The sequence below is a fragment of the Oncorhynchus mykiss genome, chromosome 8 (genome assembly GCF_057628025.1).
Source record: "Oncorhynchus mykiss isolate SJ-2025 chromosome 8, ASM5762802v1, whole genome shotgun sequence".
Lineage (NCBI taxonomy): Eukaryota > Metazoa > Chordata > Actinopteri > Salmoniformes > Salmonidae > Oncorhynchus > Oncorhynchus mykiss.
The window spans coordinates 73,477,136-73,492,680 of NC_143029.1; the positions used below are offsets into that span (position 1 = coordinate 73,477,136).

General features: G+C 41.1%; 1 protein-coding gene across 1 annotated transcript in view; it reads left to right on the plus strand.

The window, feature by feature from the left end:
• The window catches only part of LOC110530479 (autophagy-related protein 9A), a 23,596-nt gene extending 15,402 nt beyond the window's left edge, over nt 1-8,194 (plus strand). The window contains exons 9-15 of the mRNA XM_021613582.3: nt 1,506-1,685; nt 2,413-2,658; nt 2,919-3,160; nt 3,394-3,487; nt 3,599-3,686; nt 3,831-4,009; nt 4,559-8,194. Of these exons, the coding sequence (XP_021469257.2) occupies nt 1,506-1,685; nt 2,413-2,658; nt 2,919-3,160; nt 3,394-3,487; nt 3,599-3,686; nt 3,831-3,991 (1,011 nt within the window). The 3' untranslated portion in view covers nt 3,992-4,009; nt 4,559-8,194. The remainder of the gene's footprint in view (nt 1-1,505; nt 1,686-2,412; nt 2,659-2,918; nt 3,161-3,393; nt 3,488-3,598; nt 3,687-3,830; nt 4,010-4,558) is intronic.
• The last annotated feature ends 7,351 nt before the right edge of the window (nt 8,195-15,545 follow it).

Sequence of the window (15,545 nt, forward strand, 5' to 3'; positions counted from 1 at the left end):
AAATGAAAAATACCAAAACCCGATCTTGATTTAAAATCCGAGGGGGTTTGGAGACATTGCATATCAGGGCCAGGGTTAGGTTGCACGTTACCCTATATCAACAAAAGAAGAATAACTAGGCACCTCTGTTTAATAACCTTGCACGGCTTCTCTTTTTTAAGAGACCTAATCCAAGCGAATTCTACAAGTGAGTTTCCAGACAATACAAAACAGTCATTTAAAACCATTAGACTTTGGTAGTGACACACATTCGTACTGTTCACATCATGCCACAAATACATAGGCACTTGGACGAGTGGACTGAGTGAAAAAGAGCGAGTTCCTGCAGACAAAATGTCTAATGGACAGGAGAGCACATTGTCAGATGTACTCACCCAGCGACAATGTTCGTTTTCTCCAGAGTTCAGTAAAGTCAGTGCACAAAGCAATACCACGAAAATTGTCATTTTCTCTGACAAATGTAAAAAATAGAGGCCAACAAAGGTAAGGGGAGAGAGGGACAGCGTGTATGTATGAGTCTGAATGTGAGTAGATTGGGTGTTGAGGTCGATTGAGAGAACGGGTTGGGGATTGTTGAGCTGCTACTGACATCCAGGCGAAGAGCAAAAAAGGAGCAGCTTGGACGAGACACTCCGCGGATGAAGGAGGAACTCAGGCCAGCCAGAGACAGGGTTACTTTGGTCAACTTCAAGTAATGAAGTGCCGAGTTGAGGGAGACCCGTAATCTTTACACCAGCAAAAACAAAAAAGTTTGCACTACACAACAAGGAAGTTACTCAACCATAAATAAATAGGTTATTAGTAGGTTAAAATGTACTAGTCACAGACAAACGACTTGACATGCTGCCATCTTGGATTTGCTGCAAAACATAAGGACAACTCAGAGTATGCTCTGCTTTTCTTCTGAAATATACTTTATTTTTGAAATATCATGTTTTCTTTAGACCTGTCTAAAATAAATAATATATTTATTGTGAAGGTGTAGACTGTATTACATGGATTTATTATACTTTTTTTAATGGTGTGTGGAAGCCAGGAAATGCTAAATATGTTAATTTATGGTCAATTACCGTGAGACCAACAGTTATTTGCTTGACAATCACCGGCTGACGAAATTTCGTGACCGCCACAGCCCTACTTGTAACACACATGTAAGGATTTGCTCAAGATTTGATCAATGCCTAAACAAGTGCTTTAATTGTATTAAGTTATTCTTGTACACTCCAATTCATATGACCTCACCATAATATTGTATGTCACTTTCCACACAGGTAGTAATTCATCTTATGCCACTTTAATCATTCGTTTGGGGGACACAATGGAAAGTATTCAGACTTGATCAAAGTACTTAACTTTACTCGCAACTCTCTCATTAACAATCAGTGAATGACATAGGCTATGTAAAAAGTTCAAGTTAAGGGTGCAGATCTCAAGTCTGAATAGCGCCAAATCCTCATCCAGTATTGTCTGTCTTTGTGTCTGTGTGTGTCTGTCTGTCTGTTTAGCTGTTTATCCTGGAGGAGCTGCTGAGCCCCATCGTCACGCCCTTCATTCTCATCTTCCTCCTGAGGAACAAGTCCCTGGACATCATCGACTTCTTCAGGAACTTCACTGTGGAGGTAGTTGGGGTCGGAGACATCTGCTCCTTCGCACAGATGGACATCCGTCGTCATGGAAACCCTCTGGTTAGTGCCTGTAATTTAGGGTATGGGAAAGGGACTTTGATATGGAAAGTATTGTCATTACTTTGTTGAAATGAAGATTCTCACTGCTGTTTTTAGGTCAGTGATCACCAGGTCATCATTATTGCATCAGAAATGAATGTGAATGCGTCCTCTCCTGATATTAGTCACTTATGCATAGTTATTTTTTTAAATATATTTTTTGTTATTTACCCTCTTTTTCTCCATAATTCTGTGATATCCAATTGCCATCCAATTACTATCTTGTCTCATCACTGCAACTCCCCAACGGGCATAAGAGAGGCGAAGGTCGAGTTATGCTTCCTTCAAAACATGAGCCGCCAAGCTGCACTTCTTAACACCCGCTCGCTTAACCCAGAAGCCAGCTACACCAATGTGTCAGAGAAAACACCTTTCAACTGACGACTGAAGTAAAACTGCAGGTGCCAGGCACGCACAAGGAGTCACTCGAGCGCAATGAGCCAAGTAAAGCCCAACGACCAAACCCTCCCCTAACCCGGACGACGCTGGGCCAGTTGTGCGCCGTCCTATGGGACTCCCGATCACGGCCGGTTGTGACACAACCTGGAATGGAACCCCAGGCTATAGTGATGCCACAACACTGCGATGCAAAGGCTTAGGCCGCTGCACCACGTGGGAGGCCGCATAGTTAATTTTTTTCAATATTGCATTGTTCCAGTGAGTAATTGTCACACGTTGTCTGTTTCAGTGGATGTCTGAGGGCCAGACGGAGGCGTCTGTGTACCAGCAGGCTGAGAACGGCAAGACTGAGCTGTCTCTGATGCACTTCACCATCAAGAACCCCCGTTGGCAGCCCCCCCAGGAGAGCTCCGTGTTCATCAGCCATCTGAAGGAGAAGGTGCACCAGGATGCCCAGGGAGGACCCCCCACCCAGCTGCTGCTCTCTGAGGCCCCGCTCTGCTCCTCACTGCTCTCCAACGGGTCCGGCAATGAAGTTAGTAACTACAGTAACTCCCCACTACACCCACATCCCCATCCAGCTAATTCATTGTCAGTCACAGTTAGGACACAGGTAGATTTTTGCCTCAACACTATAACGGCAACCAGACTCTGCTAGTCATTCAACTGTTTCATCCAACAATGATGTCAATGTATTGCAATTTGTCTAAGGTTTGTTATTGGATTACAGTATGTTGAGTTATATCTTGACAATTTGCTTGTATACTGCCCTCTGGGTTATGTTTTCCTGTCCAGCCTGACAACCTATTGGCAAGTGTCCTGGCCCACCCTGTGCTGACCGCGTCAGGCCTACCAGGCCGAGACCGCCGCTTTGTTCCTCCCAGCACGGCTGCCTCTGCAGCCGCCAGCGTCCTGGCCTCGCTATCCAACTCCCACTCTCAGCTCCCCCACGCCAGCCGCTCCCGCTCGCATGTCCATCTGCCTTCCACCCACCCCGACAGCACCATGTACTGCAGTGACCGCACCATCATCGACAGGTAGGTAGACCGACACCATGCTCTGCAAACACACACTGCAAACACAACACTGTTGTCTAGGTTCATCCATAATGCAAAAGTGTTGATTGATTTGATACAGTACCTGCTTGTCGAAGGTGCATTATTGATTGAATATGAGGTTAGTTCATAGTCTGTGAATTAAGTGATTAATAGCAATGTACTTAGATGTTTTTTTTAGACTTGCTGATAATGGCTTGTTTTTATTTCCTCAGCATGTCAGCCAGTGATTCTCGAATGAAGAGCACTACATTGCTATCAGAGTTTGCCTCGGCTGAGATGAGTCTCCATGCTATTTACATGCATGAGGTAGGTTACCTCGAAGAGGTGGCCTCAGGGTCCTTCTTTTCATTTACCTTTCTACACGCACGCACACACACACACACCGAGTGTGTGACGTGTGTTCCACTCTGTCCCCAGGTCCACCAACAGAACTCGCTCCCCCACCAGAGGACATTCGGCCAGTGGCAGAACCCAGTGCCAATGAGAGAGCTAAGCAGCAACGCTGGTACGAAACAGTCATTCATCTGTTTTTACTTACATAAGATCTTGGCTAACGTCAGATGGAGCGTGTTTGGTAGTTGATAGTTTTTAGCTTATGACATCCAGTTGTCCAACTGTCTATGCTCTGACCCTCTATCTACGCAATCAGGTTCTCAGACGCACAGCGTCCACACAGCAGTCAGCCTGTCTAATATGCCCACCCCGCTGCGTCTGGGAGGCTGGACGGAGGAAGAGGAGGGGGATGCAGAGGAAGAGGAAATCCTCAACAGTGGGTCGACTCCTAAACAGGACTCTAGGAGTAGCTATTGAAGTGCCTTAAATAAATGGGTTTGTTCCATCACATCTCTATTTCCTACACACGGACACTCCTCCATAATCTATAGGCTAATATTGACAGAAAATGATATTTTATCTAGTACTACTCTTTTTGCTTTTCTTAAATGTGCAATATGTAGAAATAGCCCTGCCTTTTCCTGTTTTCTAAAATTCTAAAATGTTTTCCAGATTTCAGTTTGTGACATCAAGCAAATGTAGAGAATTGTTGTACCATCTAAACCACTGTGAAATATCTTTAAAGCCAAAAATATTAAATATCTTTATAGCCAAAAATATGAAATGGCTTTATAACCAAAAATATTTTTCAGCTGTTTGAAGCTGATGTACAAAACCGAAAGTAAAAGAAGCAAAAATTAAACTTGTGGAGGGGAAACAGAAATATTGCACATATAATGGATCTACTGCTTATCAGACTTGCTTTCAATGACTAAAATGTCTGTCTGAAAACAGTCGGGTCATACACAATTCCATTATGGAACTTAAAAAAAAATATATCCCACAAGGGATGTGTGGCTGACTGTCTTTTCTCTTCTTTTGCAGTGTTTACACTTTCCTTTCTGGATGAACATTGTGGCCTTAGATGATCTTTTTGGAGTATAGGATAGATAGGACCTTTATGACGTCACACAGCACAGGCAGCTGGGGAACTCATTGGATAACCACTGTCTCCATGCCTCTCCTCCTATCACATCAGGAGGTTTTGTCGTCAGGGAAACCAACTGTATGTCTTCCGTCCCTCTCCATGTCATTGTTTTGTTATAGAATGTATTTACATCGCTCATAGAGGTGTGTGTGTGTGTGTGTGTGTGTGTGTGTGTGTGTGTGTGTGTGTGTGTGTGTGTGCGCGCACGCTTTGGGACTCTGGGAAAGAGTGGCATGCACAGCTAGGACACTTGCAAGGCAGGCTTGAGCATGGTACGCAGCAAAACCTGTCACACTTTTGTTGCATATTCATGTTTTTTTTAATATAATATAAGTTTGATTTGTGCATTTGGGAGGTTTACAATATGGGTCTGGGTTCACTTTCTCATGGTGGAAATGGTGTCTTTCCTGGTGCTGAAGAGACTGGAGTGAAGGTGTATCATACTAGCTGCCTGACCATTTTCACTATATGATGAAAGTTAAGTGCAAAATTCTACATTGGCATATTTGGCCCTTACTTATTGCTTGACATTTGTAAATACACTTTAGCGTCTTACATCTATATGAATATTTAAGATTTGTTGTTTTTAGTCCTTGGGGCAGTTTTAATCATTGGGGAAGATGGAAAAGTACTGAAAACAGTGACATGAAGCAGGCTGCAACTATACTACTGCTACTACAGATAGGACCCCACTAGAAAATATGACAAAAGCCTACAGATGCGCTAGATTAATTAACCACAATTGTAAACAGGATAAAATCTCATTAAAAGCTGCTGTCTGATTTAAATGGGCCTAATATTATTCTCTTTCTTTAAAATCCTGGGTGACTCTAAGACAGGATTCAACATATAATAACTTGATTATTTTGTATCAAAGTATCTTCCATGTACAGTCTCCACTGGCAACAGGGGTGTTATACTTGACAAAGGTACATACATCAAGATTACATATTTGCAGAGGCAGTAACTACATTGTTGTGGGTAGGTATGAGAATAAGCTATGGAGGGTTGCATATTATGTACAGTAAATTAAGAAGTGTTGTTGAATACATTGATTTTGCATGTACTGCTCAACATTTTGTTTACAAAACACTTTCCCCTATGTACACACAAGTGAACTTTATTATTATTTTGCAATTACAGCAATCAGATGTTGAGGCTTAAACCGGTTGGTTTTCTGTTCTACCTGATAGTTAATTGCACTCACTTGGTGTCCACGGTCTAAATTAGTCCCTGATTAGAGGGTACAATGAAAAAATGCAGTGGAACTAACTTCGAAATCCAGAGTTGAGATTGAGGGTTATAGAGGATGATGTGAGCTGGCCAATCAGCGGTCTACTCACATTAATATTTTTAATGACCGGTATACACCATTCTGTTTTTGGGGTATGCCCACACCATTCTGTTGTTGGGGTATGCCCACACCATTCTGTTGTATTGGGTATGCCCACACCATTCCAACACAGAATAGCATTCTTTTTATAAAAATAATTGTACATTCTTCATTCAAAAACTGTGGAAGGAAAACAACTATTTCACTCATATTGGTATTCATTATATGTCATATTTCATAGAAATCTGGTAACTGGATAGTTACTTTAATATATTTCATTTAGTATTTATTGTTGAAAAATCATCTTTATAGTAAATACATTCATACCAAATATGATTGGGATCTAATGTTAATAACTGAACGTCTTAACAGAAATCTTGAAGGCACCCATGTAAATCTAACTTGTTTTCCTTAATGTATGTCTCATACAACATTGAACAAAACTGATTTTAAAAAAAATATATTTTTGTTGAATTGCCTTTGACAAAACATAAAGTAACTATCCATATGCAACTTTGAAATGAAACAATCCTTCATGTTGCTGGTGTCATCAGTACAGTACAACTCAAAGGAGGGCACACTTGTCTGCATGTAAATGCTGAATGTAACCCAGCCATCATCCCATGAAATACGTGGCATGATGTATCATTGGTACTGTAGCCAGAACAGTTTATTGAAACATTATACTAAAGCTCCATTACTGCTACTGTATCCATGTCCCACTGATACAATAACCTAGTCCACACCTATACGTATATCTCTGTATCCTCTACAACATTTTAGTCATTTAGCAGCTGCTCTTATCTAGAGCGACTTACAGTAGTGAGTGTATACATTTTTGTTTTGGTCCCCCGGTGGGAATCAAACCCACAACCCTGGCATTGCAAGCACCATGCTCTACCAACTCAGCCAAACAGGACCACTATTGTAAGACTAGAGAGTATATGTGTTTGACGACTTTTTCCCTTCATTTAGTTTTTTTCATTTGTGTTTTGAAGTGGTGTGGATGTAGACATCAACCTAACTATGCTAAGCTAACGTTGACTCAAAAGTTTTGCACTGATTGAAAATAAAAATTATATTGCTAGAGACCTGCATCAAACTATATTTTCGATCCAGCCGAGGTCTCAAAGGAACAGTGAGTGGAACTCCCTTCCTGAATGGCCTCTCACTATATATAATAACCATATGTAGGATTGTTATCATCCATACCGTGGGCCTATCACAGACCTGGTTGTTGTTACCTCTGGTCAGCAAAAGTTCACCAATTAGTGGGGAATGTCTGTCAATGTTTTAAGTAACATTATAGGCCTAGTCAATGCCACATATGGTATTGCTGTTGGTGTTCCATTTGTTTTACTGATGTAATAAGTTTTAGGGGAGATGTGGTAGTTCATGAGTCTTGTCAGTTTCCATAGCCTAGATTGCACTGCCTCTCCCTATCTTTTTTTATTTGATTATTTTGCTTTATTTTGAGCAGTGCCTTAGGGTTAGCTTTAGTTCATATTAGAAACCATTGAAACCGTCAGAGCTCATTTTACTTTGTATTTTAGCAGCACATAATGTACAGTATTTCTTTTGGCAGGATTGTCATGTTTTGGCACCAAGTATACAGTGGGACTTGTATTCTAATATTGTTGATGAGTCCTGAGTAACATGAACTACAACAGACTGATATTTGACATAAAAGTAGTCAAATCACTTTCACCTGATGACAGAATTAATCTGATCAAAGTGTTTCGTTCTGTACTGTCTGCCTCCCCAGTCCAAAATAATCAGTTGGGGAGGGGAAATGTTCTATACCCTTTTCATTTATGTTTAATTATTATTTAATTCCATCCTTGAGGCTCCCCATTCAATATCATTGCTTCTTATCCACTACAAACCAGTCTCCCCCCAAAAAAACATGTTGACTGGTACAAGGTGCTACGTTTTCATATTCTTAGTGTTGAATAGATTTTGAGCCATCTATTCTTTGTTGCTTAGGTTTGTTCTTTTTGTTTGTTTTGTTTAATTTAAGAAACACTAGCTGAGAATGAACAATGCCAAAATAACTTGTTTTCAGCAAAGCTTTATCATACACATTTTATTTGTTTTCTGTAACTGAATAGGCAAAGTCATTCTTATTGTGTGTATTTAATCATTAAAGTGTGTCCCAAATTCTAATGTACTTGATTTGAAATAAAACATGTAATATACATTCTGTTCTATGCATTTCTTGAGTTTCCTTGGCAATGTTTGCATTGGAACAAACTTTTCAAATACTGTAGTATTCCTGAACTGCCATGAAACATTTAATAAATAATGCATTGCCCAGCCATTCTCTTTTAAAAAATGTATTTTTCAGTTTATTAGTGTGATAAACAAACTGGACGTAACTAGTAATAATTAACATTCAACAATTGGCATATAAAAATATGTGTATCAACAATTTTTTATTAAAACGAATTGCAAACAATTCAGAAGGTAAGAAAACAAAGCTATTGGCAGCATTTTAGAAAAAGAGCTAAATAAAAGTTGTTCAACCACCATAACTTGAAGTTCTTTAACAGATCGGACGAGTCATGGCGGTGCGATGGAGACACTTCTAGGGAGAAGAACTCTGCTGCCCCCCCTGGAACCTTTGCTGCCCACCTTTAACCCTCAATTACTGCTTCTTATCTGAATCTGCTGTTGCAATCATGAAAAATATGATTAAAATGTGTATAAAATATAATTAGATAATTACAAGAAGTGCATGTTCACTTCATCAAGAAACATGAACTTCAAACAAATAATTAACATATGCATTTTTTGATAGAAGAGCAACTCTTCTGTCACTCACTTCATCGTTGTGTCTTATAAACTTCCAGTGCTCAGTAGCATCCCAACTAGTTGTTTCCATGTCATTTCAATTAAATTATGTTGAACCAACGTGGAATAGATATTGAATTTATGTCTGTGCCCAATGGGCCACCTGCATAGCATGATATCCTACCTAGACACTTTAGACAGGTTGTGTGATTTGTTTTGTTTGGGTGTCGTCAGATACAGTTCAGGGAAATAAATATTCAAACGTATAACATCTATTATGATTTTTTATTTTTTATACTCTGAAATCAAAGATAACCCTTTTGGTTAGACCGCAAGTGGCAGTCTAACCAAAAGGGTTATCTTTCAGGATTTCTGAGTATTTTACAGTACAGTATTTTAAGCTACACTTGGAGCACCTGTATTTGGGGATATTCTCCCATTCTTCTCTGTAGCTCCTCTCAAGCTCTGTCTCAGGTTGGATGAGGAGCGTTTCTGCGCAGCTATTTTCAGGTCTCTCCAGAGATGTTCGATTGGGTTCAAGTCCGGGCTCTGGCTGGGAAACTCAAGGACATTCAGAGACTTGTCCTGAAGCCACTCCTGCGTTGTCTTGGCTGTGTGCTTAAGGATCTCTATGCACTTTTCACTTTTCTCATTCATCTTTGCCTTGATCCTGACTAGTCTCCCAGTCCCTGCTGCTGAAAAACATCCCCGCTGCATGATTCTGCCACCAACATGCTTCACCGTAGGGATGGTGCCAGGTTTCCTCCTGACGTGACATTCAAGCCAAAGAGTTCAATCTTGGTTTCATCAGACCAGAGAATCTTGTTTCTCATTGTCTGAGAGTGCTTTAGGTGCCTTTTAGCAAACTCCCAAGTGGGCTGTCATGTGCCTTTTTGTGAGGAGTGGCTTCCGTCTGGCCACTCTACGATAAACACCTGATTGGTGGAGTGCTGCAGAAATGGTTGTCCTTCTGGAATGTTCTAACATCTCCACAGAGGAAATCTAGAGCTCTGTCAGAGTGACCATCGGGTACTTCGTCACCTCCCTGACAAGGCCCTTCTCTGCGATTGCTCAGTTTGGTGGGGGGGACAGCTCTAGGAAGAGTCTTGGTGGTTCCAAACTTCTTCCATTTATGAATGATAGAGGCCACTGTGTTCTTGGGGACCTTCAATGCTGCAGAAATGTTTTGGTACTCTTCCCAAGATCTCTGGCTCAAAACAATCCTGTCTACGGACAATTCCTTCGACCTCATGGCTTGGATTTTGCTCTGACATGCACTGTCAACTGTGGGACCTTTCCAAATGATGTCCAATCAATTGAATTTACCGCAGGTGGACTCCAATCAAGTTGTAGAAACATCTCAAGAATGATCAATGGAAATAGGATGCACCACGAGTTTCATAGCAAAGGGTCTGAAAACTTATGTAAATAAGGCATTGCTGTTTTTTTATTTTTTATAAATTTGCTAACATTTCATTTTTTTTTACATTTGTCATTATGGGGTATTGTGTGTAGAAAAGGGCTGTAATGTAACAAAATGTGGAAAAGTCATGGGGTCTGAATACTTTCCGAAGGCACTGTATGTCTGCCATTCAGAAGGTGAATGGGCAAGGCAAAAGATTTAAGTGCCTTTGAGCAGGTTATGGTAGTAGGTGCCAGGCACACCAGATTTAGTGTTTCAAGAAGGTGAACCTGTAGCCTGTGAACCATTTAGTAAAAATATAGGCAGGATATGAATTAATGCAAATACTGCCATAGCCTTGCGAGAGAGAATATACTGTATATCTACATCTGAAACTGCTAACAAACTCTTTCTTTTTATCTCTCTGTATACCCCATGTTTCACAGATGTCAGATGATATTACATGTAACAGACAAAAACACCTAATATGATAATAATTGAGAAACCTCTTTCTTACAAGCGTTTTCAATGACCTGGGGCCGGCAAGCCCAAGCAGGGCCTGAACCAGCACTGGCATCAAAGATGATCAGGCCGAAGAGCTACAGCGCCTTGCCGGTCTTCAGCGTCCAGAACACCATCCTCACCATGCCCACCAACAGGCACAGGACGATGGACAGCACCAATCAACCAGAGCTAGGAGAGCCCACTGGCCTACCGAGTGTGAAGTGAAGTGAGGAACAGCTGGTGAAATGGAGAGAGAGGGAAGAGAGAGAGAGAGGGGGCAAGGAGGAGAAAGAGAGGGGAGAAATAGAGAGGGAAGAGAGAGGGGAGAGGGGGTAGTGAAAGAGAGTTTAACTGAATTCTAAATATGACTTGTGCAACTTTTGTGACTGTAGTTTTTCTTCAGAGGGCATGGTTGGCCTTGCTGCCCCTGTGCCTTACTGCAGAGCGTCTCCTGCAGGGGGAAGCTCAACCTTACAGACACCTCAGACTGGTCCACATCCTCTGTATTCAACTGGGATCATTTTCATGAAAATGTGTACATGTTGTTACATATTAAACAGACAATTATTGCTTGACTTGAATGAAAGAAAACTATTTAACAAACCATGACACGTAAACGTTGTTGTGCCCATCAGCACTGTGTAAATAAGGAGGGAAACTTTCATACTGTCAGAATACTCAGTCTCGACTTCCAGCTGGTTCAGAAACGACCGAAAGCCTGCTCTTCCACAGGAAGCAGCTGATTTGAAGCAGCTGTGATGACGTCTTCATACCTAGTCTCAGTCTGGGTCTGACCTCTGACCAGCAAGCAGGCCACATTGAGCAAGAGGAGAGATCTCACCAAAACCTTCATCTTCATGTCTGATTCCTACCTTGAGATCCACTTCTGTTTTATAGTCTGTCTTGTGTTTATAGGAAACCCCAGTAATAAGCCATTTTGGGAAACCACGTCCCTTTTGTCAAACCACTGCCTGCGGGGTAATCCCTGTTTACTGTCTGTGCCAGAAAGGTAAACGTACAAAGCAACGTGATGGCTCAGGCAGCATTCTCAACTTGTTTTCTTTTCCCAGCCTGGCCAATTAGAGATAGGCCAGGCTGGTTTACCAGACACATAAAGTCCTGGACTGAAAAGTATTTTGTATTAAGATTATTTGTCCAGGACTAGGCTTCATCTGCATCTGGAAAGTGGGTCTTACATGTTTCAACAAAGCCAAAATTGTCTGCCAAATAGATCAATCATAGCATTGACCATTTATATATATATGCATATATAATAACCTGTAACTGAACCCACAAATGCTGATGCTCCAGATACTCAACTAGTCTAAAGAAGGACAGTTGTATTGCTTCTTTATCAGCACAACAGTTTTTAGCTGTGCTAACAAAATTGCAAAAGGGTTTTCTAATGATCAGTTAGCCTTTTAAAATGATAAATCTGGATTAGCTAACACAATGTGCCATTGGAACACAGGAGTGAGGGTTGCTGAAAATGGGCCTATATAGATATTCCATAACAAATCAGCCATTTCCAGCAACAATGGTCATTAACAACCTTAACAATGTCTACACTGTATTTCTGATCAATTTGATGTTATTTTAATGGACTAAAAATGTGCTTTACTTTCAAAAACAAGGACATTTCTAAGTGACCCCAAACTTTTGAACAGTAGTGTATATATACAGTCGTGGCCAAAGGTTTGAGAATGACACAAATATTAATTTTCACAATGTCTGCTGCCTCAGTTTGTATGATGGCAATTTGCATATTCTCCAGAATGCTATGAAGAGTGATCAGATGAATTGCAATGAAATGCAAAGTCCCTCTTTGCCATGCAAATGAACTGAATTCCCAAAAAACATTTCCACTGCATTTCAGCCCTGCCACAAAAGGATCAGCTGACATCATGTCAATGATTCTCTCATTAACACAGATGTGAGTGTTGATGAGGACAAGGCTGGAGATCTCTCTGTCATGCTGATTGAGTTTGAATAACACACTGGAATCTTCAAAGGGAGGGTGGTGCTTGGAATCATTGTTCTTCCTCTGTCAACCATGGTTACCTGCAAGGAAACATGTGGAGTCATCATTGCTTTGCACAAAAAGGGCTTCAGGCAAGGATATTGCTGCCAGTAAGATTGCACCTAAATCAACCATTTATCAGCTCATCAAGAACTTCAAGGAGAGCAGTTCAATTGTTGTGAAGAAGGCTTCAAGGCACCCAAGAAAGTCCAGCAAGTGCCAGTACCATCTCTTAAAGTTGATTCAGCTGCGGGATCGGGGCACCAACAGTACAGACCTTGCTTAGGAATGCCAGCATGCAGGTGTGAGTACATCTGCACGCACAGTGAGGCGAAGACTTTTGAAGGATGGCCTGGTGTCAAGAAGAGCAGCAAAGAAGCCACTTCTCTCCAGGAAGAGCATCAGGGACGGACTGATATTCTGCAAAAGGTACAGGGATTGGACTGCTGAGGACTGGGGTAAAATCATTTTTTGGGACATCCGGAAAAAAGCTTGTCCGGAGAAGACAAGGTGAGCGCTACCATCATTCAAGTGTCATGCCAACAGTAAAGCATCCTGGAACCATTCATGTGTGGGGTTGCTTCTCAGCCAAGGGAGTGGGCTCACTTACAATTTTGTCTAAGAACACAGCCATGAAAAAAGAATGGTACCAACACATCCTCCGAGAGCAACTTCTCCCAACCATCCAGGAACAGTTTGGTGACAAACAATGCCTTTTCCAGCATAATGTAGCACTTTGCCATAATGCACAAACAATATTTAAAAAAATATAACCAATATAATTACAGAGATAAACTCAAAATACAGTGCCTTGCGAAAGTATCCGGCCCCCTTGAACTTTGCGACCTTTTGCCACATTTCAGGCTTCAAACATAAAGATATAAAACTGTATTTTTTTGTGAAGAATCAACAACAAGTGGGACACAATCATGAAGTGGAACGACATTTATTGGATATTTCAAACTTTTTTAACAAATCAAAAACTGAAAAATTGGGCGTGCAAAATTATTCAGCCCCTTTTACTTTCAGTGCAGCAAACTCTCTCCAGAAGTTCAGTGAGGATCTCTGAATGATCCAATGTTGACCTAAATGACTAATGATGATAAATACAATCCACCTGTGTGTAATCAAGTCTCCGTGTAAATGCACCTGCACTGTGATAGTCTCAGAGGTCCTTTAAAAGCGCAGAGAGCATCATGAAGAACAAGGAACACACCAGGCAGGTCCGAGATACTGTTGTGAAGAAGTTTAAAGCCGGATTTGGATACAAAAAGATTTCCCTAGCTTTAAACATCCCAAGGAGCACTGTGCAAGCGATAATATTGAAATGAAAGGAGTATCAGACCACTGCAAATCTACCAAGACCTGGCCGTCCCTCTAAACTTTCAGCTCATACAAGGAGAAGACTGATCAGAAATGCAGCCAAGAGGCCCATGATCACTCTGGATGAACTGCAGAGATCTACAGCTGAGGTGGGAGACTCTGTCCATAGGACAACAATCAGTCAGTATATTGCACAAACCTGGCCTTTATGGAAGAGTGGCAAGAAGAAAGCCATTTCTTAAAGATATCCATAAAAAGTGTCGTTTAAAGTTTGCCACAAGCCACCTGGGAGACACACCAAACATGTGGAAGAAGGTGCTCTGGTCAGATGAAACCAAAATTGAACTTTTTGGCAACAATGCAAAATGTTATGTTTGGCGTAAAAGCAACACAGCTGAACACACCATCCCCACTGTCAAACATGGTTGTGGCAGCATCATGGTTTGGGCCTGCTTTTCTTCAGCAGGGACAGGGAAGATGGTTAAAATTGATGGGAAGATGGATGGAGCCAAATACAGGACCATTCTGGAAGAAACCTGATGGAGTCTGCAAAATACCTGAGACTGGGACGGAGATTTGTCTTCCAACAAGACAATGATCCAAAACATTAAGCAAAATCTACAATGGAATGGTTCAAAAATAAACATCCAGGTGTTAGAATGGCCAAGTCCAGACCTGAATCCAATCGAGAATCTGTGGAAAGAACTGAAAACTGCTGTTCACAAATGCTCTCCATCCAACCTCACTGAGCTCGAGCTGTTTTGCAAGGAGGAATGGGAAAAAATTTCAGTCTCTCGATGTGCAAAACTGTTAGAGACATACCCCAAGTGACTTACAGCTGTAATCGCAGCAAAAGGTGGCGCTACAAAGTATTAACTTAAGGGGGCTGAATAATTTTGCACGCCTAATTTTTCAGTTTTTGATTTGTTAAAAAAGTTTGAAATATCCAATAAATGTCGTTCCACTTCATGATTGTGTCCCACTTGTTGTTGATTCTTCACAAAAAAATACAGTTTTATATCTTTATGTTTGAAGCCTGAAATGTGGCAAAAGGTCGCAAAGTTCAAGGGGGCCGAATACTTTCGCAAGGCACTGTACCAACATGTGAGAAATACTGTACTTTATTAATGACCAATGGAATCCACCAAAATCATACAACAAATTAATACAAAACACATTTCACCAAAATCAAGGTTTCATAATTATTGTCACTCACCATTTAGTTATATTTTACTTTAATATATTAACTAGGCAAGTCAATTAAGAACAAACGATGGCCTGATGGCCTAGGAACAGTGGGTTAACTGCCTTGTTCAGTGGCAGAATTACAGATTTTTACCTTGTCAGCTCGGGCATTTGATCTTGCAACCTTTCGGTTACTAGTCCAACGCTCTAACCACTAGGCTACTTGCCGCCCCATTTAGTACATAGTGCAACCACCTCTGGCAAGGATAACAGCATGGAGTCTTTTCCTGCATTGTTTGACAAGATTAAGGAACACATCTGGAG